Source organism: Daphnia pulex, chromosome 2, assembly GCF_021134715.1.
Source record: "Daphnia pulex isolate KAP4 chromosome 2, ASM2113471v1".
Taxonomy (NCBI): domain Eukaryota; kingdom Metazoa; phylum Arthropoda; class Branchiopoda; order Diplostraca; family Daphniidae; genus Daphnia; species Daphnia pulex.
This window is the reverse complement of record NC_060018.1, coordinates 2,697,332-2,720,657: the sequence shown is the minus strand read 5'-3', so window position 1 is coordinate 2,720,657 and position 23,326 is coordinate 2,697,332. Positions and strand designations below refer to the sequence as shown.

At 43.6% G+C, this 23,326-nt stretch overlaps 1 protein-coding gene across 2 annotated transcripts; it reads left to right on the top strand.

The window, feature by feature from the left end:
• The first annotated feature begins 1,477 nt into the window (after positions 1-1,477).
• Positions 1,478-23,262, top strand: LOC124188349 (A disintegrin and metalloproteinase with thrombospondin motifs 18-like). 2 transcript variants are annotated; one of them, XM_046580910.1, is made up of 18 exons: positions 1,478-2,267; positions 4,379-4,573; positions 9,223-9,286; positions 9,445-9,538; positions 9,660-9,813; positions 14,439-14,528; positions 16,246-16,546; positions 17,248-17,368; positions 17,525-17,654; positions 17,786-17,928; positions 18,979-19,034; positions 20,439-20,565; positions 20,671-20,835; positions 20,949-21,075; positions 21,153-21,257; positions 21,334-21,680; positions 21,775-22,043; positions 22,122-23,262. In XM_046580910.1, the coding sequence occupies exons 2-18, from the start codon at positions 4,490-4,492 to the stop codon at positions 22,271-22,273; spliced, it is 2,529 nt and encodes an 842-aa protein (XP_046436866.1). In that variant the 5' UTR covers positions 1,478-2,267; positions 4,379-4,489; the 3' UTR covers positions 22,274-23,262. The 2 variants fall into 2 exon arrangements, with proteins under 2 accessions (XP_046436866.1, XP_046436867.1); XM_046580911.1 differs by lacking the exon at positions 18,979-19,034 and adding an exon at positions 18,236-18,288 and having other exon boundaries at positions 1,497-2,267.
• Positions 23,263-23,326: the final 64 nt, after the last annotated feature.

The window sequence follows — 23,326 nt, the reverse complement described above, 5'->3', positions numbered from 1 at the left end:
AAGAGAATGAGAAACAAGACTCAAAAAGCGCAAAAAAATTAAAGAGAGACCGGAGAAAGGAAACCCGAAATCATCGAGAAAATAAACTACAAGGTCTGAAAAAAAAATCTCTACTCTCAACCTGATGACTGCTAAGGCGGAGAATATCGCTGACAACTGCCCGTGTACTTTTTTTTTCTTCGTGTAAAATCAATGCAAGACGGTAGTTATAACTAACTTATGCTTCGTGCTTTTCCAGTCGACTAAGCTCCGCTCCACGCGTGACTGTACGGCGAGAGATCGATTTTTCGCGACTAGTTTTCACCGTCGAAAGTGTTCGACATTTCTTTCTCTTTCACTCACCATTTTTTTTTTCGACCGCGCACCCGTACATAATCCAGTCTTGGAAAAGAACGTGTTGTGCCTTTATCATTTCGTTTTTGTGTTTGTTTTTTTTTCTTTCTCTTCAACATTCTCTCTTCCGTATCGGATAGTTGAATATCATTTTCCCGGCCTATAGCCTTTTGTTAATGGAAAAAAAAAGGAGAGCATGGCATACACACGATTTGGGACAGTATAATAATACCATAGAAAGGAAGAAAAGAAAAAAAAAGAGAGAGAGAGACTGGGGTCGAGGCGCTGGTGGTCGTCTGACATGCTGGACAGGTGTTGAGCAGCACTGTAGTAGCATTCAAGGCCAGCTCCGAGCTCCACTCGAGAGTTATTGGGAGTTATTAAGACTGGCTCTCTCTGGCCTCACCATTCCCGAACGTTTGTGTCTATTAAACAAAGCACTGGGCCGACTCTCCCCTTCTCTTATGTTTTTTTTGTTTTTTTTTTTTCTTTACCCGGTCTCGTGTATACTTTGTAACCCTTGGGATGGTTGTCGACGTTAAAAAGTCGGAGAAGAACCTCGTGAAAAAAAGGGAACAGAGGAAGAAAAGAAATACAGGCAGGACACACACACGTCTTGGGCGATGCCAATCAGAGAGGACAGGGAGGACAGAGAGGTGTACATATACAGTCAATAGCGGTCAGATGGTGAGTAACCCGCGCGACCAGGTATATATAGCCTACATTTTATACTTTAAGGGTATCTAGAGAAAGAGGCGAAGTTTTTTCGTGAGCTTGCTTTTTTTCAAACGTACCAAGAAGAAGAAGAACAACAACGAATATCATCCTCTTTTGCGTCTGTCGAAAACGAGAGAGATAAATAGAGGGATCGCTAGATAGCCAGATAGATAGAGTACATACAGACACAGAAAGAAAAAGAGAGAAAAAAAAGAGAGAATTTTTGTTTAGTTTTTTATTTTTTCCTCCAAAGAAATTCAAGGACCCAACAGAGCCAGCGACAGCGCCAACACTGAAAGCCACCAGAAGCAGCGGCAGCAACGGCAACAGCAGCGCCTCGCTCCGGCTCTCTCTTCCCTCCTACTTTTTCCTCCTCCTACGTCTTTTCCCTCCCCACCCATCCACCTTTCCCATGGCTGTTTGCCTTTAAGACTTCCACCTGTTGCGGCCACTTGGAGCTCAGAGAGGCTCTGGCCGTGGCCGCGTCAACAGGTGCTCCTCAGACTTTTTGTTTCCCCTCCTGCCAGTCCGACCAACCTCCTTCGTACCACTTTTCTAACTTTGAAGCCCCACACACCACCGCATCGCTGTTGTAGTTGTTGTTATTGTTGTTGTTGTTTCTTCCTTTCCGAGCGCGCGCGCGCTCTCTCACTTTTTGATTCCACCACCAACGAGTGACCGGATTTTTAGTTATTCGTGGCTGTTTTTTTCCATCAAAGAACTCGAAAAGGGAGAGAGAGAGAGAGAGAGAGAGAAACCAAATAGGAAGAAAGTGCCGTCCGCCCATTTGCCGAGTGACTCGATCGCTTCCATTTCTGTTTGTTGTTGTTCGCTTGTTCGTTTCCTTTGACGAGTTTCAAATTGAAAAAAAAAAGAAAGAAAGAAAAAATGAACCTTCTGCGACAGTGCTTTCTTATCGATTCATCGGCAACACCACCAATGCTTTTTGCGTCTTTGTAGAGAATTTCGTTTGTTGCCGTTCGCTTTCGATTTGATTTGACATAGAAGTGCGAATTTTTGACAAAATTTCAGCTCTCTCAACACGGCTGCCGTCTACCTGAATCTGCACCGAATTCGATCGCCAAGACAACAAGGCCCAAGCGACTTTCTCCCTCGACTTGGCGTCTCACTTTTGTGCAATTTGGCGTGGAATTAATTTGTTCAGAGCCGCGAGGAGCCGCCGTTGAAACGTCACCACCACCACCTCCTGCCTTCAGGTAACGACCAATATTATTCTTAGTACATTCTCTTCTATAAGGAAAATAATTTAAAAAAAAAGTCACAAACTCTATACACACTTGACCGGGAACACCTTACCTCAATCAACGCCCATTTTCTATACGTTGCGTCAGCTCGAAAAAAGTCAAGACCAAACCTCGCCATCAGACAAACAGATTGAGGCCAATAATGATTGCTCTTAAAACAGTTAAAATTTTTCAAAACTATCTGCTGGCAATTCGCTCTAATCCTTTTGCGTCGTTCGCCTTTTATACGGCCGACATTAAAAATCAGAAACGAATAAATAGCCGTCGTTATAATCGAGTGATTTACAGCTGATGGACGTGATGTTCCCACCCAAAAAGAATACGCTTTGGTCGAGATGACCGGAATGAGACGACGTCCCACCGAGAGAGAAATAAAATAAAGAAATAGAGAAAACGCTTTTAGTCCGGAGGGTCTCAGACTCTTTTCTCTCAAGAAGAAGAAGAAGAAAAAGAAAAAAGAAAAATCTTGAGCAGCAAAAGAAAAATAACTCGGGTGGTAGCCCCTTTTTTCCTTCACTGCTGGCATCGCGTTGATGCTGTATATTTAATCGAGGACGTGAACCTTTTCTGGTATAAATAAATAAATTGTTTGCAGCATCCAAAACGGTCGGCAGCGTCTTCTTCAACCTTCACGGGAGTTGAGCTCAAAGTATGGGATGCTAAATGTCGCAAGCGTGTCGCCTACAAACACGCATGTTTATTCTTACACGCAATTTGCTTACACTGTGAGTCATCAGTGCCTCGTTTTCGTCAACCTCTCTATTTTCCGCGCCACTTGGTTTCCATAGCATTTTGATTTCAAGTTTTCTATTCAATGTACACAATTTGTTTCCGTCTTTTTCACTTCCTCCTCGGTATTTTTCCAACCGTGAGTATTTCGGCGTTTCGATTTCTTCGAGCAAAACTTTTCTATTTTAGTGCCCGGATACGAAACTCAAATTTACCTACTTTTTCTCCGGCCAATTTTCGAATAATTTGAACTCCCCGCCACTGTTCGCAGTGCGGAACCACTTCCATTTGACCAAATAAGGTGTTTAATGTACCTCATTGGTCTAATTAAAGACAACACGGAGACGAAGGGAAATGAGGAAACCACGGCCACCATAATATTTACAAATCGTACAGCAGCGGTTGAATGGAATCCTCGCACACTCAACGAGAACCAGAGACGCTGACAGAAAAGATGAAGTGGAGAGTTAACGGGCGACGAGAATAGCGTTTCCGCGGGAGTGGCCTCGGGCAGGTGTGTCCGAACCATCACCATCCGGCAGCTGCCCCCCAACACGGAAAAAGCTGGCCATCACAGCAAGTTTATAATCGAGCGTTCAAAATGGATGAGCGCAAAGAGATTTCGTAGAGAAAGCCCGACGACGCCAGCAACAAGAAAATGAAAAAAAGTTGATGATGATGATGATGAAGAAGCTCCAAGAAGAAGAGAGAGGTAAAGCCTGGGAGACGAAGCGGACAAATGGACAGATGATCATCGTCTTTCATCTTGGCTTTCTCCTCGAGTGAAAATCCCTTTTTTCTTCTTCTTCTTTCTCTCTCCATCTTCTTCTTATTCTTCTCTCTTTCCCTTACGGACTTGTGAAAAAGAAAATAAAAAGAAGGCGGGAATTGTTTGAAACGCGTTGTGCTGTGTATATACAAGACGCGATCCACTTGGGTCCACCCATTCGCTTTGAAGTAAATAGGACAGCCCCACGGCCGTGAGTAACTGAACACACACACACGTACGTGTGGTCAAACGCCAAACAAAAAAAAACAAAAAAAAATTGTACACACACGCAAACACATAAAAAATGGTCATTGAAGCAGAGAATCTCTTTCCAAGCGTTCTTCGGTCAAATTCGCACGAGTTTCTAAACTTATAAACACGAAAGTGAAAGCCAATGATTACTTTGCGCGTATATATATATACGGCTGTTGCCACCTACACCGAGCAACCAATAAAGTTCTCCCTGTTGTTTCAGCCGTAATAATAACTAATGATTTTCGCCGATTTTCTTTTTTTTGTGTATTGATTTGTTTCTTTATTTGTTCTTTCTCATTTTCTTTTATAGCCTTTCTCTGCGTCTGCCTTTGCGCCTTTGATTGAGGACAACGCCAGGGAATTGTTTTCTACTGTTACTGTTGCTGCTGCCATATTTACCCCTCCGTATCCCGTTAGAATCATGTCTTACACCAGGATTTATCTCGCTGTGGCTTTCCTCTACCTTGCCACAGTCCAGTTGCCCTTCTCCGCTGCCAATAATCAAGTAAGTTCTCATTTTTTTTTTCTTCAGAGGATTCGGTTTGCCTTGTTGTATCTTTTTCTTCTTCTTATTGGCTAGTCACGACAATATGGTCACCCGTAGATCTATGACACACAGCTGTTTTTTTTTTCTTTCTTCCGGCTGTATCTATCTATCCGTATTATAGTGTCGATAAAAAAAAGCTAACGATAAAAGGGTCGTCGATATCTATTATTGCGAGATAACTGTGTGTCATCGAGCCGCATTGACTTTGTCGCGACTGTACAAATCACTGTGGATCGATATACGGCCACCTGCCGGGGGAGAGCCCACCTACAGTTTCGCATCCGCCTTTAGCCTCGTCTCACCTTGGCTTACTTCATCCGCCTTTTCTCAAGTCCTGTTGTACAATTTGACTGGCCGTCGCCAGCGTCTATAGAGACCGCTCGCTCGCTATGGGTGCGCACAACCAGCGTACAGGGCTGGCCCCAGTGTCCTCTCCTCTCCCAGCGGCTATTATTCAAATGATATACGATATTTTAAGTATGAGGAAATGAGAGAGGGGGAATGACAACGACCGGTGATTTCTGTGGAGGTCTTCCGAATCCGGAAAAAGAAAACAAAAATACAAATCAAGAAGCGCTAATGGAGTCGGCGGCCGAGGTGCGGAGTTGAAAGGTTCCAGCGTAGGTAAGCGAGGACGACCGGCAACCAAAAAAAAAAAAAAAATCTCTGAAAGCCATTCTGACAAAGCGCAGATCATTGAAAAGTACCGTCTGTCATCAATAAAAAAAACCTTCTGACATTGTTGCGGATGGCGCAGGAGCGCACAAGAGGAAGCAGTAAGGAAACGAGCCAACGAAATAAAAGAGAGAGAGAGATGAGAGAAAGACAGACTGTAAAGAGAGAGCATCATAGGAATACAAGGAAAACATTATTAGATGTTGGGCAGCACGCGCTTTTTTGCCGCTTGATAGATGGGACGGTTAAAGCGCGACGATGCAAAACGGGCGGCTTTCTTCTTCTCTAACGTGTCGACTTGCTGCCAGACAACGTCTTTGGCAGAAAGCATAAGCGCCTACATCATCGCCCGCACCGAAACGCTTCAAAGACTTTTGGCTATTTTTCATCCGTTTTCTATTCACACAGGACGCTTCCCTATTTATTCTCAGGGTGCAATTCTAAATAAAGGATAACCGCACACTTGTCTTGTAATCCGGTAGTTATTTCTGCTTTCTTATTCCATTTTTTTCGTGAGACAGTTAAATTTTTCACGGATTAATTCCTCGGCTCCTCGTCTGCACAGCACACAAGTCGAGGTCGAGTGGTATAATAATAGCACTCGTTTCATCATCGGCCGAGTGGCATTTTGCTCGTTTGATTGGAGACCTGAATCCCCGCGCGCCTTGAATAGTGCCGCCCGACATAAAGCAAGTCTAGTAGGTCAAGCCGATGGATTTTGATTGATCCGACAAAGGCATGGGGCAGGGAGAAAGACCGGTAGGGACTAGCTGCCGTTCGCCGGTCAACATATGCAACGTAACATGCCAGCAAGCTGGCCCAAATCGAGCTTTCTCCGTTGCTCAGTGTCGGTTGACTCGGAAGGCAATTCGCTGGCTTTCCGGCCTTTCGTTGGCAAATCAACGAAACTTACAGGCACAACAGGAAGAACAGGAACTACCAAGCAATCGATATATGTTCAGACTTGGGGAAGGGCTCAACAGAAAAAAAAAAAACTTTCACATCGTTCGATTTTGTCGCATTGTCTATTTGTTATTTTTTTAACGTTATATACGGCTTTGTTTTTATTATAGACCACATACAGTACCGGTTGGTTCTTGTATGCATAAAATTATTTTTATTCCTCTAACCGATTCCTCCATTGAAAGTTCTGCATGTTGTGCCAGGCTTAGAGACAATCAGGGCAATAAACGGCGGCAGTAGGGCAGTGTCATCATCAATACTGTCCGTTCATTGAAGGAGAAAACGCCCTGCGTCATTTCGTCTGTGCGCTTTCTCCTCTTATCGAACGGATAAGACGTAATCATATCAGAGCGGAGCAGAAAAAGGCATAGAAAAGAAGTTAACTGAAAGAGGGGGGGGGGGGGGGGAGTAATAACAGTCATGTGGAGGAAAATGTAGGAGAGGAGAAGATCGAGGTTATGTTTACACGCCAGCGGGAGAGCTCGTGTGCGACATGGATCTCCTGCAGGCGCAACAGCTGCTCGCCGGCGATATAGGCGCGTGCGATTCGAGCCTTTCTGGAAACGAACGATATTCCGAGAACAGCTCCGCTTGGCTGAACAAAGTCCAGGGATAGACCGGCAGCCGACCTCTTTCGACGCCAATCTGCCAGTAATGAACCGGACCGTGATCAAGGGAAACAAAACGAAACGAAACGAAAGGCAATTGCCTATTTATAAAACGGTCGTTATACATATCGTGTGCTACGCCTGAGCGACAAAAAGCGCCAATCGAGTCGTTGTCCAACAGCACCAAAGCCATCTGCACCTGGAGTTTTAAGGTGCCATCATCCACACTTGCAGTCATGCACAACTAGATAGAGAATAGTAATAGTAATGATAATCATCATCGTAACAATAATAGCAATAATAGTTAAAGGGAGTCTTCCCGATTTCTTAGTAGCCCTCGTTTATGTTTTTTTGGACTCAAGTTCGGACAGACTGGTGGTACGACTGTCTTACTACATACCAACCAAGCGTAACCGTCCACTCTGGATTTTTTTTTTCTTTTTGTTTTGTTCTTTCTCCTATTGGTGTTTCTGTCTTGTAGAAAGGAGGAAGGAAAAAAAAAACAACAGCAAGAATAGAACACACATGCCCCGCTCTGGAGCGTCTCATTTTCCACTACGCATGTCCTATATTTGTTTTTGATATGTTTTTTTTTTGTTTTTCTTTTTTTTTTCCCGCTGCCTTTTTGTTTATTATAATATATATTTCTTTTTTCTCCGTCGAAAGGAAGGTTTCAGGGTAGAGCTGTATATACTAGGTGGGTGTAAATAAACTGGAGCGATGTGATTACCATACAGCAGAAAGAAACGGCATCTAAACTAATGACCGTTGCGCAAGCGTTGGGTGTAGTAATAAGGCGACCCACTTTGTTTACCTGCTTACACAACCAATATCTACATCATCAGGCAACAGCAGGGTTGTGCTGATTGCATTTCGGTTGTGATGTCGACGTCTAGACCATCGCGCCATATGATTTACAGTATAGGAAAAGAGGAGGCCATTTTCGCTGTCACTTGACTGACTGTACAGGATAATTCCAATGTATAACCCGTATACCGGTACACACTGAGTAACCCCGTCGTGAGTTTATCCTTAGATAGAGAGACCTGCAGTACGTTTGCGGTCCGAACCTCTTAGACCTCCGGCCGCTATCAGAATCTTTGGCCAATGTCATCGTATGAATAGGATTACGATCTTCCATTTTTTATGCTTTATCGGTGGGAAAAACTGGACAGCCCGACCTTGCAGGCGCTGCTGTAGACACAAAGAACTCGTCGTAGGCTATCTCACAGCACCGTACAGACAAACAGAGACGTGCAGAGTTGCTCAAGGTTCTGCTGCCGATGTGTGTATAGCCTCGCTTTGCGAGTTTTGATTCTCTCGCTTCGTGAATAACCGGCTTTTATTTTTCTTCTTCTTCTTCGTTCCGAATGCCAAGTCGTTATATTACAGTCCATACATAATGCATGAACGAGCTCTTTTCTTCACATGTTGTTTTTCTTTTTCCTTGCCTGCCCGAAAATTCGTGCTCGGGGAGAGAGAGAGAGAGAGAGAGAGAGAGAGAGAGAGAGAGATCGGCGCAAAGTGCTTTACTCGCCGGGCCCTCGCTTATTACGTATTGGGACTGTGCGAATAGACATAAGCCAGGATCGTAAGGAGAGAAAGACACCTACGTGAACATTCAAAGCGACGACGATTGCATTTTTTTGGAAAGACTAAACCGCATCGTACAGCAAAAAAATAAAACGCAAAGGCTCGAGGCTGGTCGAGACCAATAGCGAAAGCGGACTTGCCGACCAGGCACTTTCATCGTCATTTTCCCTTGTAGTAGACTTCTTCTTCATTTGATTTAGTGGAATTTCTTATTAAAGAACTGTCCTTTCCTTCATGAGAGCCCCGTTGGGCTCACATCCAACAAGCCCCATCGACTGTATGGCCTCCGCGTGTGAGCTCTAGAGCCGATGAATGACTTACAAGTCTTCAGAATGATAGGTGTATCAAGTATCCGCGATAGAAAGGACGACAATGGCACAAAACCAGTGCGAGAAAGTAGCTGACTCCCTTTCCATTGTACTGCAGGCTACTTTATGAAATTTGTCTCGTTTTATCTTGTGAAAATTGACTCGTAAAACGGCCAAAATTCTTATATGGAGGAAGAAAAGGTTTTGTATGCGCGTGCACGACACAACAGCGCAAGTATGGTAGTTATGGCCTCGACTTGTTTCCATATCCTCTTGCGCGTTATGTTATATTTGTTTTGAATGACCTGTCTTGCGGTTTTGTTCCTTTATTTTCGAAATGCCTTTTTTGGTGGGGCGCAAACCCTGCACTGAACAGCAACCAAAAATAACAAATAAAATTTCCAACAAAAGGAAAAAAAAAAGACTTAATAAAAAAACACAATTTATTTTTATATTACAGGTTCACCATGACATGACGCCCGACGAACTGCGGCGGGTATTTCACGTCGACTCTCACGACCAAGGTAGAACATAAATCTAGGCTGTGAAACCCGCCCTTTTGAAATTGTTGTAACAGTTGCATCACATAATATTTTTACGTAACCAATTCGATAACGTGGAGTTTTTCTGGATTTCCGCCGATTTTAACACGTTTTTTTTTTCTTTCTTTCTGTATTTCCAGTACCAACATATGAAGTCATCAATTTGCGATCGAGAGTACGGCGCGACGCTGAGCGGGATATCCGCCACGTCGATTTATCTGCATTCGGCACACGGTAAGTCACATTTGAAAAGTAGACCCCTATCCTCAATCGTATAGGAAGAATACCTATAAACTCATTTCCAAATGAAGCAATCAGTCAAACATTATAATCTTGTTTATCTTGGGTAAAACAGATATAACTTGCGATTGGAACGAAACGAACAGCTGCTTCGTGGTGGCAACAAGGTTCGAGTTTGGGTGGCCGATTCTCCATCCACCGATGAATTTGGTGGGAACCGAACGGGTTCTACCCAATTTGGAGGAATCACTCTGGAAGAGCTGCCTCAGGTAAGATTGAATTACTGTGTTTATTTTAATGGGAAAAGGGACCACTTAGGCAGCAGCCCACTTATAGAATACTTGGTCCCTATGACCTTCCTCCAAGTCATACATCATACATAGGGATCAAACGATTTGCATTCTACAGTCGCACCACAGCGCCGTAATCAACGCTGATTAGTGTGATAATCATTTGTTTCGACAGCGTGACTGCCGACTTGTCGTGCATTAGAGAGAAAACAATGTGCAGGCTCGCTGTGTGATATTGATGAGATATTGTACGCGCCACCCATCATGGACTGGACTGGACTCGAGTGAAAGTATCTAGCTGAAACGCGTGATCTGGGTCCGAAATGAAAATTATGTGCCGGACACGCGGGGACCCCCGTCAATGTCCAAAAAACCCAACTTTCTACCACGAGCTTGGTCGTTGTTGCAGACTCTGGTGCCCCCTTGGGTTTTCTTTTCTTTTTTTCTTACTCGGTTTCCTCATCGCGTTGATATACGCAACAAATCAAATCGAATTTCGATCAGCTGGGCAATGACCAAGTCACGAAGACAAATGGTTGCTGGCTTTATATCTAAATATGCTAGTGTTCCCAATCAGTCTCTCTATTGTTTGTCACTGATTGATGCGATGAAGAGATAAGAAAGTTCGACAGCTTTTTTACCTCGTCTAAAATGATAATCCACAGCGCAGGCCACGAGCAATAAAGTGTTGAAATTTAACGACCCAACGCCCAGCTTCCGCGTACTCAATGCGATTTGTGTTCCTAATGCTTTTCCAAGGCTACCTACCGTACTTGGTGTCGGTGATTGAGTGCGGAAAAATCCGTTTCGATTTCGTTTGGGCGTGCCCTTAAATTGCAGCTTTTCATTCTTCTCTTTCCTTAGATTTCTCATTTTTTTGCGCCAGATATCAGGCGGAATTTGACCTCGAAGGCTTTTAGAACTTCTTAAAAAGCGCACGCTTCATTAATATTCGCTCAAAACTAAGGTCAACCTCGTAAACATTCGTTGGGGGTGGAATTGACGATAAAATTGCTAAGGGGATATGTGCTAAGGGGGTACTGCCGGTAGGTTTTTTTTTTTCAGGAAAACTGGGAAAACTGGAGAAGGAAGAAAGAGTTGTTCTGACGACTTTTCTGTTGTCTTACATGTTCTGCGGGAAGAAAGGAAGCAACAACAAAACCGCCACCTAATAATTCAGGAAAAGAAAAAGCGAAAGCGTGGTCTGACTCTGCTGCAGCTCTTGCTAGTCGTTTCTAAAAAAGATAACGAGCTGGACAGCTCTCCTATGCTCAGCCGCTTTGGTAGCTATGGGAAACCAGAGCAGATCCAAAACAAAACTAAAATGGGAACCCGGAGAAACATGGGTCTGTACATTCTATACAGTGGCTGGGCTGGTTACAGCAGGACATGAGATAAGAAGGAAAAAGCAGCAACAAACCACTTTTCCCATTTTCATATAATCTGATATTTTATATCGATAATCTGGCTGTATGTCTAGCAGGGTTGCAGTCTGATCATCACGTTAGCCTCAAGCTAAAAGGTGAAAGGTTGGTGACGGTCCACTTCTTTCTTGTGTCCGTCTAGCCTGGCTAGACGGTCTCTTTATCTCTCCTTCGTATAATTTCGTTATTCATACGTGAAAACGAAAGTTAACCAAATTAACGTCTTTGTTTTTTTCCTCTCTTTCCTTTCCTTTTTCATGTAGAGCAACCTGCGCTTTTTTTTCCTGCACGAGACACGACTCATTTACGTTTACAGTTTTCTTTAAACGAGTGTGTCCGTATAGATTTTTTTAAAAAGGAAAAAAACTTGGCCGTTGTTAAAGCGTTGAAGCAACAAGGCCGCACGAAGACCTCGCCTCGCCCTTTGGCTCTCTCTCAGGCTCACAGGGCGAGGCCCCATAATTTTTCCGCGGCAACGTCAAAACCCGGCCAATGTATGAAATGTATATTGAGCATTATTACGCTTTACCCTGGTTTGAATGAGGAGACATTCCGTCGCCCAAAAGCGCCTCTGCTCTAGCTTTTTTGTCCACTTTCAAAATGTCGACAAACTTGGCACGACCAGGACAGACTGATCGATTGTTTCAAAAGAAACCGAAATTATAGAATCAAGACATCAAACAAAAAATAACTAATAAAAGAAACTTGAACCCTCGAGAAGGTTCTCTCCGGAATCGATAACAAGCCGCAAGTGTTTTTCGTCTCGTTTTGTGTATAATTCGTCATCGTTTAATGTTTCATCGTATCCGGGTTCTTGATCTTGATTTGGAAATTGCCCCGTCATCATTTCTTTTTGGTTTCATTTTTGCGCGTTAAATATTTTCCGACGACGCTTTGCTCTAGTTATGAATGCGCCCTGCTGAGACTGAAAATCAGGGGATGGTCGGGACTTTCACCGTTCACGACACTGAACGAATGACGTCAGCCAGTGAGCCAGGTGCCTAGAGGAACAAGAAGAATGATGTAAAGAGCTCAACACTATATTCAAATGCGGTGAATGGTTTCAGAGAGAAAAAAAAAATTGACGGCCGAGGAAATAAGTCGGGAGACGGTAAAGAAGAATTTATACAAACGCACAGACAAAAAAGAGAAGGGAGAAACGGCCACAAACAATAGCCACATAAAACGTTTTAATGGATACAAAAAGAATTAAACTGAAGATGTTGTGAAATATGTGCGCCACGCTCCACAATTGATTGCCGACTGCCTTGGATGAGAAAATTAGAAACGACGTGAAATGCGCAAGATGAGGGATGAAGTTATTTGCGCGATGCGTCAAGCCTTTGGGTTCTATTCATCCCAAATACGGCGAAAGAATCTAACGGCGAGGTGACGAAATACATCATTGTGGTTAAAGGGATGCTACCGGTACCGGTTGAGAGTGAACGTGCCTTTGCCAGGTAAATTCAACTTTGACGTGGGTATTAACGAGAAGAATAGGGCGACACAAAGAAAAGAGAAAAGAGAGAGAGAAGGGGAAAAAAAAAAGAAAAACTAAACTGGGTCAGGATTGTCATTTCAAATTTGAGTGAGAGTTTTTCCTTTTATTTTTTTATTTTTTTCTTTTCACTTTCACTGGTTTTTTTGGTTCTTTTGAATGCTGGGCAGTGAGGCTTCTATCGCCTGTACAAATCTGTCGAGTCGCGCAAAGACTATTCGATCATCCGTCAACTTGACGAACAAAACGTACGTCAGAGTGACAGAATTTTACCTGATTCTTGTTTATTTTCGATCCCTTCTTTTCTCTTTCTCTCCGCGATGCTTCGATCTTCTTTCCCTTCTCTTTTTAGTCTTTTATCCCGTCAGACTTCTTCTTCAGTCCCACAGCAGAGCTGCAGAGCTCTTTATAGTTCGTCTCTTAGACACGGTTGCAAATGACTTTTACTCTTCCAGTCTTTTCTCTTCCCTTTTACCTCCTGTAGCGGTGGACTGGTGGGCACGAAACGACAACTTTCCAAGTTTGAGTTTTTGTTGTTTTTTTTTCTTTCTTGTCTTTCGCTTATTTGAACGAGCACTTTCTTCGGTCCAGCGTTGCCCACGCAGACAACGGGTTCGTAAAGGCTGTCGGATTGAGAGCGTCAAGTACGCACAGCATCTCGGATTCCCCTTCACTTTCGCATTGCCTTTTTTTTTAACAAATCATAGATTCTCCCTAACTGCTCGTCCAACATTTTTGTTGGAACTGAATTCAAAAAGATTTGTTTGCTTTTGTGCTGGGTGGTTAAAAGAAGAAGCCAATCACTTTCCTTTCAACTGAATCCCCTTGTTTGGAATGAGCTTCATTCTCTCATCTCCTTATAGGCGACGCTCTTTCGCCCAATCATCCAATCTTGTTGCCTAAGGGTCATCCAGAGTTTGAATAGCCCTCTTGTTGTTGCTGTTATTTTTCTTTGCTCCGCGAGCTTCTCGAACAATAAGTTGCGCGTCATCCAAGGAGCTATACCGCACTAAAAAGTAAAAACCAAATAACATTTGGCACGAGCCGGATTCTCAGTTTCGGTTATATGAGAATCTATATACATACAGGGTACACACAGTATATGTTTGTGTTTACATTTTGATTTCTATACCAACTTATATTGACTTGCTGCTGCTGGTGCATTCTTCTGCCTTTCAAGGTGCTTCTCCATTACGACTTGTCGGCCACCACATAAACTGCGTACATTATAACCCCGGCAGTGATATGAAAAGAAGAAGAAGAAGCAGAAAACCTTTCGACGCTTGTTGACCTTTTCTTGTCCCTGTCGGCCAGAAGTCGAATGAATCACTCACAGTGGGAAATTAAGTTCATGTTTTCAGTCTGCCCCTCTCTTTTTTTTGTGATTCTCCTTGATGATTTTTTATGGTAGCATTACTGGCTTAAATTGTCGTCGTTGAAACCGGTTGCGTAGTTTCGTCGGTTGGTTTGTTTTTTTGTTTTTCCTCCTCTATTTTAGTCTTTTACGATTGGAATAAAAACAACTCCGTGCGATCATGAATGCCAATCGTTCTAGCTAATAATGACCGAAATCGGGGAATGTCAGCGACGAGTTGCCGGACGATATTTCAAACTTGTTCCTAACTTGAATCTTCTTGTTTTATTTGTATTCTTCTTTATGTGCTGGCTGTTGCTTCACCAAGGACGATGATGTCGGTACCGTCTACCAGGATGAGGACACGATGGCAGCGGTGCTAGTCAACCACGACGCCGAAGATGACGCCCTCATTTTGGTAACACTATTGATGGTTTTAACTCTAATTCAAATTCAAATTAGCTTTAACCCGCTAAAAGAAAAACCGACGTTCGTTTTACGCCAAAATAAGTGGACTTTTGCAAATTGCGTCTATAAGGAGTGGTGTTTCGATAACCAAAGCTTAAATACGATGGAAAACGAGTTCGCCCACCGGCGACCACCACCGCCATCGACCACCGCCGTTATAGAGCCGATAGAGAAAGAAGCGGTTTGGCCGGAGAAATTTCGGTCATGAGCTTGGTCATGAGTGGAAAAAAAGAGACCTTGAGCTGCCGATGTGGAAATCCATCCGAATTCCGAAATCGTTGAACTATTTTTGTTTTTCCTTGAGCCTCGGCCGAGAAAATGACCAATTTTAGAGGCTAAGCACGACTTGGATAGTGCCGGAGAAAACTGTCGACAAACTAATAAGAATGGGACTAAAGCATAGAGACATGATAAGGAAAACGAAATAAATCATAGGAATTGATCCTCTCGTTCCAGTCCGACCTTGGCTTTTTAGGGACCCAACTAAATTCTTTTATTTAAAAACAAAATCATTATAGACAGAGCTGCGAGGCTGCTCCTTGGACAGAGAACCTTGAAGGTTCGGAACGGCATGCTGCGCGCAAGCTCCGATCGTCAGGTTCCTAGTGGAAGAGAAGCGGGCGAGATGGAGAGAATGAGACAAGGCAGCAGTAGTAGGAACCCATAAGAGAGAAATAGGGACGAGGGAATGAGGCAAAGAAGGAAAGGCAAAGTATCCATTTTTCAAACGATACTTTTCTCTTTGGCAGAGCCGCGACGACAAGACTCGAGAGCGTCCAATATTCTCGTAACCAGATTATTGTGAATGGTAAACGGCAGGACGGGATGCGAAGGTCTCAAACGACTCGGCGTCAGTGAAGCGCAACTGTTTCGATCCATTACACTCGCTGAGAATTGAAATGAAGTATTGAGGGAACGAAATAAGGGAACAGTCGAATAGAAAACGCTGGATAATCTCTAGAGAACCGGAAAGGTACAGAGAAATGCAATACATTTTAATTGATTAAAATAATGAATCTAGGAGGAGCCACAGCTGAGGAATAAGCAGCGACAGCAACCAGAAGGGTTTGAAGGAAAGCAACAGTTGGCGTGATTTTTGTCTTGACAAACACCTGTTGAATTTTTTGGTTGTTGCTGTGAACGCAGCGAGGCGCGCCCTTAACCGAGCACCTGCGCTCTTGAAGTTTCAAAGGTCGAAGGACACGACAGGTTTCAGGCTATAGGGAAAAAGATGGCGAGAGACGGACAGGCAGAAAGGTAGAAAAAAACAAACATTCCTCCACTTCCTGGTATGGGCCGTGCTGAAACAATCCAATCCTGTGGCCTCTTAAATAATTTTAAAAATAGCATGCGGATGAGAAATGATTTAGCAGCAGTGAAGCGAGCAATGCGGATGCATCGTGCGCCGACTTTTGTGCGGCTTGTCGACGACGTAACCAGCCATTATCGTAAACTAGGCGCTCGGCTCTTGATCTTAGTTGTCCATCACGCGCAACCATTTTGCTTTTATGTCCATCGTCGACAGTTCAGCGCTTGTTGTGTTCTCATGCTATAGCCATCATTCTTGGCAGAACTTGACTTCTCCTTTCTTCACTTGTTGCAATATCTTAAACCAAAAACAATCACTGGCAAGCAAGACAAAATCACTGATTAAATCAATCCTACAGGACGGAACTATCGGGAGTGAATTGGTCATCCGCCCACTACCTGTCAAGCATCGCAAACTGCAACAGAAATCCGCCGGAGTTCAGCTGCAGAGCGGCTCGCACGACGACGAGATGTTCATGGACGAAGAGGATTTCCGTTCGGCTGATTTCATGACCCCGTCGCCGCCGTCGACGCTGCCCCCGGCCAACGACACCGAGAATGCCTTAATCCGCAAAAAGCGCTCGCTGTACGACCTGAAACACAGCGTTGGTTCTCACGTCGTTTACAAGCGCGCCGCTATCCAATCCGACGACGATTATGGTATGTGTTTTTTTGTTTCTATCTTGATGCTGTTCCCCTTTATTGTTATGTCGTCCATCGAGATATTCAACGAGCGCTAGAATGTAGCTTTAATGAGTCTATACAAGAGGATCGTAATGGGGTTCCGAACGAAACGCTTTCGTAGTTTTCTCGTCCATCCGACCCGATCATTAACCCATTTGGCGATCATCTTCTTCTTTATTTATGGCGGATTCCATTTATTTTTTTTTCTCGAGGGAAGAGAAGAAATAGATTAGATCTTGTTTTTCTTGTGGGAGATTCTGTTGGACAGCGAAAGGATTCAGAGAGAGAACGAGGAAAACGAAACAAAACGCGCATTTTAAAAAGAAAATGAGCAATCAACTAATACACCAGATGGAACCGGCCTTGGATGTATAGTGAGGTACAAGTACCCATAGCCGCTGCTTTAACTATGGTCATCCTGTCTTATAAGAGAGAAAATCTCACTTGAGAACAATAGCGGACGTGATGCTTCAATGAAGCAAGTCGTAATGTCTATAGAAAGTAGCTCTATGGTTATATTTCCTATACGATACTATAGATGTCTTTCATTGGCTCCTCCATTCAATGCTATTGAGACCAAAGAAATGCCACCAAAAACGAATAGTGAATATCGCTAGATTCCATTTAATATGTCTATAATTTTTCAATGTCTTCTCTTTGTGTGTCTTGGAATGCAGCGTTTATGGAAATGGACTTGCCTCCAACGGGGAAGTCTCAGCGAATGCCTCGTACGAAGCGCAGCGCTCCGCCGACCATCTATCCTGAAATTCTCGTGATCGTCGACTACGACGGCTACAGGTAAGGGCGTGTGCCTTGTCGCCCTAAAGGCGTCGCATTGTCCCTCTTTCGATTGCCGATCGCGTCCGCACTGTCGTCTAGCTACACCCCTGCGACACGTGACAGTCTTTCCCACTGGATTTCAATGTCGCCCTTTTCTTTTTCTCGACTGCACAGGTTGCACAACGGCGACAACGCTGAGATCAAGAAATATTTCGTCTCCTTCTGGAATGGAGTCGACCTCCGCTACAAGTTGCTAAAGGGACCTAAAGTGCGCATCAGCATCGCCGGCATCATCATCTCCAGGGTGCGCAAAACATTTTTTTTTTTCCCCTCTTCATCTTTATCTCTTCGTGCCAGTTTTCTATTTTCTTGTCGCTGCTGTTGTAAAAAAAAAAGAACATGAAATAATGGTGATTGAATGTGTTATGTCCACAGGGACGAGATGCGACTCCTTATTTCGAGAAGAACCGTGTCGGACGCAACGCCATCGACTCGACAGCCGCTCTGACTGATATGGGAAAGTACCTGTTCCAAGAGAGGCGCTTGCCCGTTTACGACATCGCCGTTGCAATAACCAAGTAAGTTAGCCATCTTTCGATGGCTTCTAAGATAAAAAAAAAAAAAATAATAAGTACTCTATGATCGCACAAGCGACGTCTAAGCATTGGTTTTTACGTCAAATAAGAAAAAAGTTTGTCCAGTTTTTTAAACCAATCAATTTCGGTCTGATAGTCCGCTCGCGGACGAGCCGAGAAATCCATCGAAAAGAAATGGCACACGGAGCATTTTGACATTTGAAATTCTAATTCGATAGCTTTTTGTGCCGTTTATTTGTTTCGTTTCTTGTCCGTTGTTCTTAACTCCTTCCGCCACCCGAATATGCAGGTTCGACATGTGCCGACGTCGTAAAAGCGGCCGCTGTGCAAACGGCACCGCCGGTAGGTTTTGCTTTAGCCCCCTACCTTGCTTTCCTCATTTGTTCGTCCAATCCTTCATTCATCATACAGTCAACTTCTAGCGAAGCTAACCGCCATCGCTTTCGATACTAACATCCCTCCAGCTCTTCCATTGATGTGCTTTTTTTTTGTTTTCTCTCGCTCTCCTTCTTTTAAAACAACCCTCTCGCCCGCGGGAGGCTAAAAAAAAATGCTAATCGCCAACGTGAGCCGTCCGTGAATGGTGAAGAAACCACACGAAGGGACCCTGTAAACATTCCACTTGGTCGCTTCCAGCGAACTTTTGTTTGAAGCCAAAAGATTGCGCGGCTCCTCTTTGCGGATGGAGTGGTGGTCGTGCGCTAAAATAAAACAAAGATCACGAATTTTTCGCTCCGTTACACAATCAAGCCCATAGAAAATATTTTATCGACAGTTTCTTTTAAAAAAACAAAAAAAAAAACAGAAGATACTTTTTTATACGTTTACTGTAAGGTTCCGGATTCTACGAACGACAACTGAAAGACTCAAAATGCTTAATTTTACGGACATAATTTTTTTTAAAACAAACTTTAATTGTGTTTATGACTATAAAGAAATTGACTGCATCCAAAACGGTCGGATCAGCTGTCCTGTCAGAGGCTGACTAATTTGTCTTGGCTAACCGTATTGGCATTATTGTTATACTTCCAGATTGGACATGTGTAGACGTGAATTCGTTTCGGACGATTGCAATCGGGGAACTGCCGGTAAGTCGAGACCACTGTGACTTGCAAACTTTTACTTTGAGAGAAATGAAAGCAAACTGTACTTGACTATGGCCCCAAAAGAAAGTGAGTGAAATTCTCTCGCAAATTGTATATGTTTCAGTGTTTATCTTTCAGCGCGGATCTCTTTCTCCCGTTTCCTTCCCGAAACCATATTTTACAAGATATGATTCGACGCTTCTCATTCACCTGTTTTCTCAAAGGCAGATGAATGGACAGTAGTTGAGCGTGGTGGGAAGACGTCTGGAGAAAGGGCCCGCAGAGAAAACGAAAGAGAAACATGAGTAAATAATCATAATAAAAAAAGTTAGCAATGTGCAGCGTCAACCACTGCGTACAAAGCAAGGGATGTGGCAGCATTTAATTGCCCCGCTGCGCTTGTTAGTGGCCAGAGAGAAAATAAACACAGCAGAATTTCACTCGCTTATTTGGGCGCATCTGTTGATGCATGAATGACTTGCCAACTTGTATACACACTTCATGTTCCTGTCCACTCTATACGTCGTTCACTATACATCACTCATTTACTCTTACTTTACTGTACTGAACGTGTGTTTTTCGAATCAGAAACTTTTTTCCACTTATTGACCATTTTGCATGACGAAACAGTACTTCTCTTTGACATGTGTTTACTCTTGAACGCACTTGGATTAACTATGCGGACTTGTCTGGGACACACAATTCGAACCACACGCACTTTTGGCCGTTCCACTTATTTATTTATTTACTTTTTTTTTGTTTAATTTAATCTTTGCAAAAGAATTAGAATCATACGAAGAGAGAGTGCGGCAGCACATCTTCTTGCTCCTTTTAAAAAGAATTTTGAGTCAGCAACATCGAATAGTCTACTGATTTTTCGAGGGACTCAAAAGAAAAAAAAAGAATATTAAATGTTGTCGGAGCCGAGGTAAGCTTTACCTTACAATTGCCATCGAATTCTTAACAATCGGCAAGGAATTGGACCACAGCCCGAAAAATCATGTGTTAGGCTTGGAAACTATTTGGTTCTCTATACACACATCCGGCAATTCAATCATTTCGTTCACATCACTTCTGTTGCATCTTCTTCACTCTGCTGTCCGTAATTTAAAAAAAAAAAAAAAGTAAAAGAAAAAAAAAACTTTAAACAAAGCAACAAAATAAAACATGAAAAACCTCCTCAAAAGCTTCTCAAATCCTTCCTGTATTTATCTTTTTGTAAATAGTTGGTATTCAATCTTCTTTCGCTGTCTGTCGTTGATGGGGTGACTCGCTCTAGCATCGGCAACACCATTCTTCCTTTCTCTATCCATTTCCTCAACCACATTGGAGCAATCCTCTTTTGTTTCCCCCGCGTCGACGCATTCAAGATTGATCATCACGATTATCTAATACCCCCCAATACAGGATTTGCCTACGTTGGAGGAGCCTGTGTCGTTAACAAGCGTCTCGAGAAAGTCAACAGCGTAGCCATCGTCGAGGACACCGGTGGATTCTCCGGCATCATCGTCGCTGCTCACGAAGTCGGCCATTTGTAAGTCTAGTGCCCTGGGAAGAGGAAGTTTACAATGACATGCTTTGAGAAGAAGACACGTCAACTCAAGCTGACATTGTTTCCCTTTTTTTTTTTTTTTTTTAGATTGGGCTCTGTTCACGACGGTTCCCCGCCACCGAGTTACCTGGGAGGACCTGGCGCTCAGCGCTGCCGCTGGGAAGACGGTTATATCATGAGTGACTTGCGACATACTGACCGTGGTTTCAAGTGGTCCTCTTGCAGCATTGCTCAATTCGACCATTTCCTCAAGTAGGGCTTGTTTCTTGCCTTCTTATTCCAATTACTACGGCCCTCCGGCCAGCAAATGGCACCCGAGTGAGACGATATAATCAATTCCCTATTCTTTTTTCTCGCAATGTCAGTGGAGAGACGGCCACCTGTCTGTTCAACAGCCCTCATGAGGACGCTGTACTTCCCCGTGTGTTGCCTGGAAAACTGCTCAGCCTTGATGCCCAGTGCCGTATGGATCGAGGCACATCTGCCTGCTTCGTAAGCACTATAGCAGCTTTTACTATTAATAAGTGCAGCACCTTGATTTATGCTTTTTTTTTCTGTCCCAATAACAGAAAGACGATCGTGTCTGCGCTCAGCTGTTCTGTTTCGACGCTTCGTCTGGTTACTGCGTCTCATACAGACCGGCAGCAGAAGGCTCTTCTTGTGGTGACGGACAGGTAAAAACCCGAAGTTACTCATTTGGATTGAGAGAAAGCGGTTAACTTTATGGGATTTCCCGCTTGATTTCCTCAGATCTGCAATAACGGAAGATGCATCGTCGAGAATGAAAATGCCATTCCTGACTATGCCGAGGACATCGGTCTCAATTCCTTCTTGAAAAGAACTGACACCATCTTGGCAGCCACTGAAGCCAAGCCGTTCTATTCTGGAGGAGTAGCTTCAACAGCTCACGTCTTCAATCCTACTACCCCCAAAACAACGACGACCACTACCAAAGCGACAACGATAACAACAAGAGCGACAACAACCACAGCAAAAGCAACAACATCAGCCACCACGACAACTACAACTTCAAAACCTTTAATTACGACCGTTCCGTGGTGGCACACAAGTTCCAAGAGCTCCACGCCATCAACGAGGTAAAGGGCACACTCCGTTTTATCTTTTTTTTCTTCGGTTTCAAACCAAATTGCCAAGTCATTATTAATTATCTTTTGTTGCTTTTTCATTCAGGTGGTGGAACAATTGGACCAAACGATCGACCCCGTCGTCGGTAGACCCGCAGGTGACCAACACCCAGCCTGCGGCCTCTTCGCTTTCACTGGCACCTTCGACAATTCCGGCCACGACCGCCGTCACTACACCACGCCCTACGATTAGCGTCACGAGGTTCCGCCCGACCACTACATCCACCACTACTACCACAACGACCACTACACCAAGAACAACATCACGCACAACTGCCGCTCCTAGCCCAGTGTCCAACAAATTTTCCAGTTCTGGTAAAAGCCTCTTAAAAATTTGGTTGCTCCGAAACAATTCACTATAAGAGGGAATTTTTTTTGTTTTTTTTTTCACAGGTGTTAACGAATTATGCGAGGATAGAATAACCAAGATTGCTGGGTCCATGTCCTGCCAAGACTTCCTACAGCGCTACGGTTTCCAGTACTGTCGCCAGCCTTACATCATGAAAAATTGTTGCGCATCGCAGCAACGATACTGCCCAAATTAAAAACCCAGCACTTGCGATTTTGAGAAACACTTAATTAACCAGACAAACGAAAAAAACCAGAATATAAAATCGCTTCCGGCTCAGTGATGAAACAGAGACACAACAGAATATATTTGGCGTCATTGGTCGAAGAAGAAAATGAAAATGAACAAAAAAAAAGAAAATAAACAAACAAACAATTTAAATATTATAAGACGAGGTGCGTTCACGATCTCCGATTGGAAATTGTCGACAGAGACTGCCGCCGCATAATAGTACCCATTCGCATAATTCGCGTGCATAAACAATTAGTTCAAAGACCCCGTCTTCCATCGTTAATAATGTGATCAAGGGTCTACTCTTATTTCCGCAACCAATGCTGTTTATCATGCTCGTATCAACTAAACAGAAAAAGAAACACAACAAGATAAATCTGAACTTATCGCGCTGGTCTGTTCCTAAGACACGAACGTTCTTGCAAAATGTTATCTAACTTTGCCCTCCTCTTCGGTTGGACTCATTGGTATAACGGCTTGAATAATCGATAATGCTCCCACTGGATGGTGATGATCATAAACGAACGGAATGATTGCAAACAAACCAGTCTTGCCTGTGTGAGCTCTGATGCCTCACTGTACAGATGTACAGACTCCGACTTTTTTTCTGATGTACAAGATTTTGTGCCTCTTTGATAGATTGTTTTTGTTTTTCCTCTCAATCCCTCCCCCCCCCCCTCAACCCCTTTTCAATCCCAATTCCTCCCTCCCCAAATACTAGACCCATCGCTTGATGTACGCGTGCCTTTTTTGTTGAAAACGATCATTTTTTATTTGATTTTATTTAGTTTTTTGTGTGTGGATAATTACGCGGTGTTTGTGAATCGAATGCAAACTTTATACGTTTGCACGGCGGGCGGTGCCGGCGTTTACCGGCTGTCTCTCGAATATTGTACAGTGGTTTTTGATCTATCTTTTTCTAGAAACAAAAATAATGGACGAAGGATATTCAAACTGTGGTATTATTTCATTGTTTTATTCGCCTCTTGTGACATAAGTGTGTGCCGCTAATAATTAG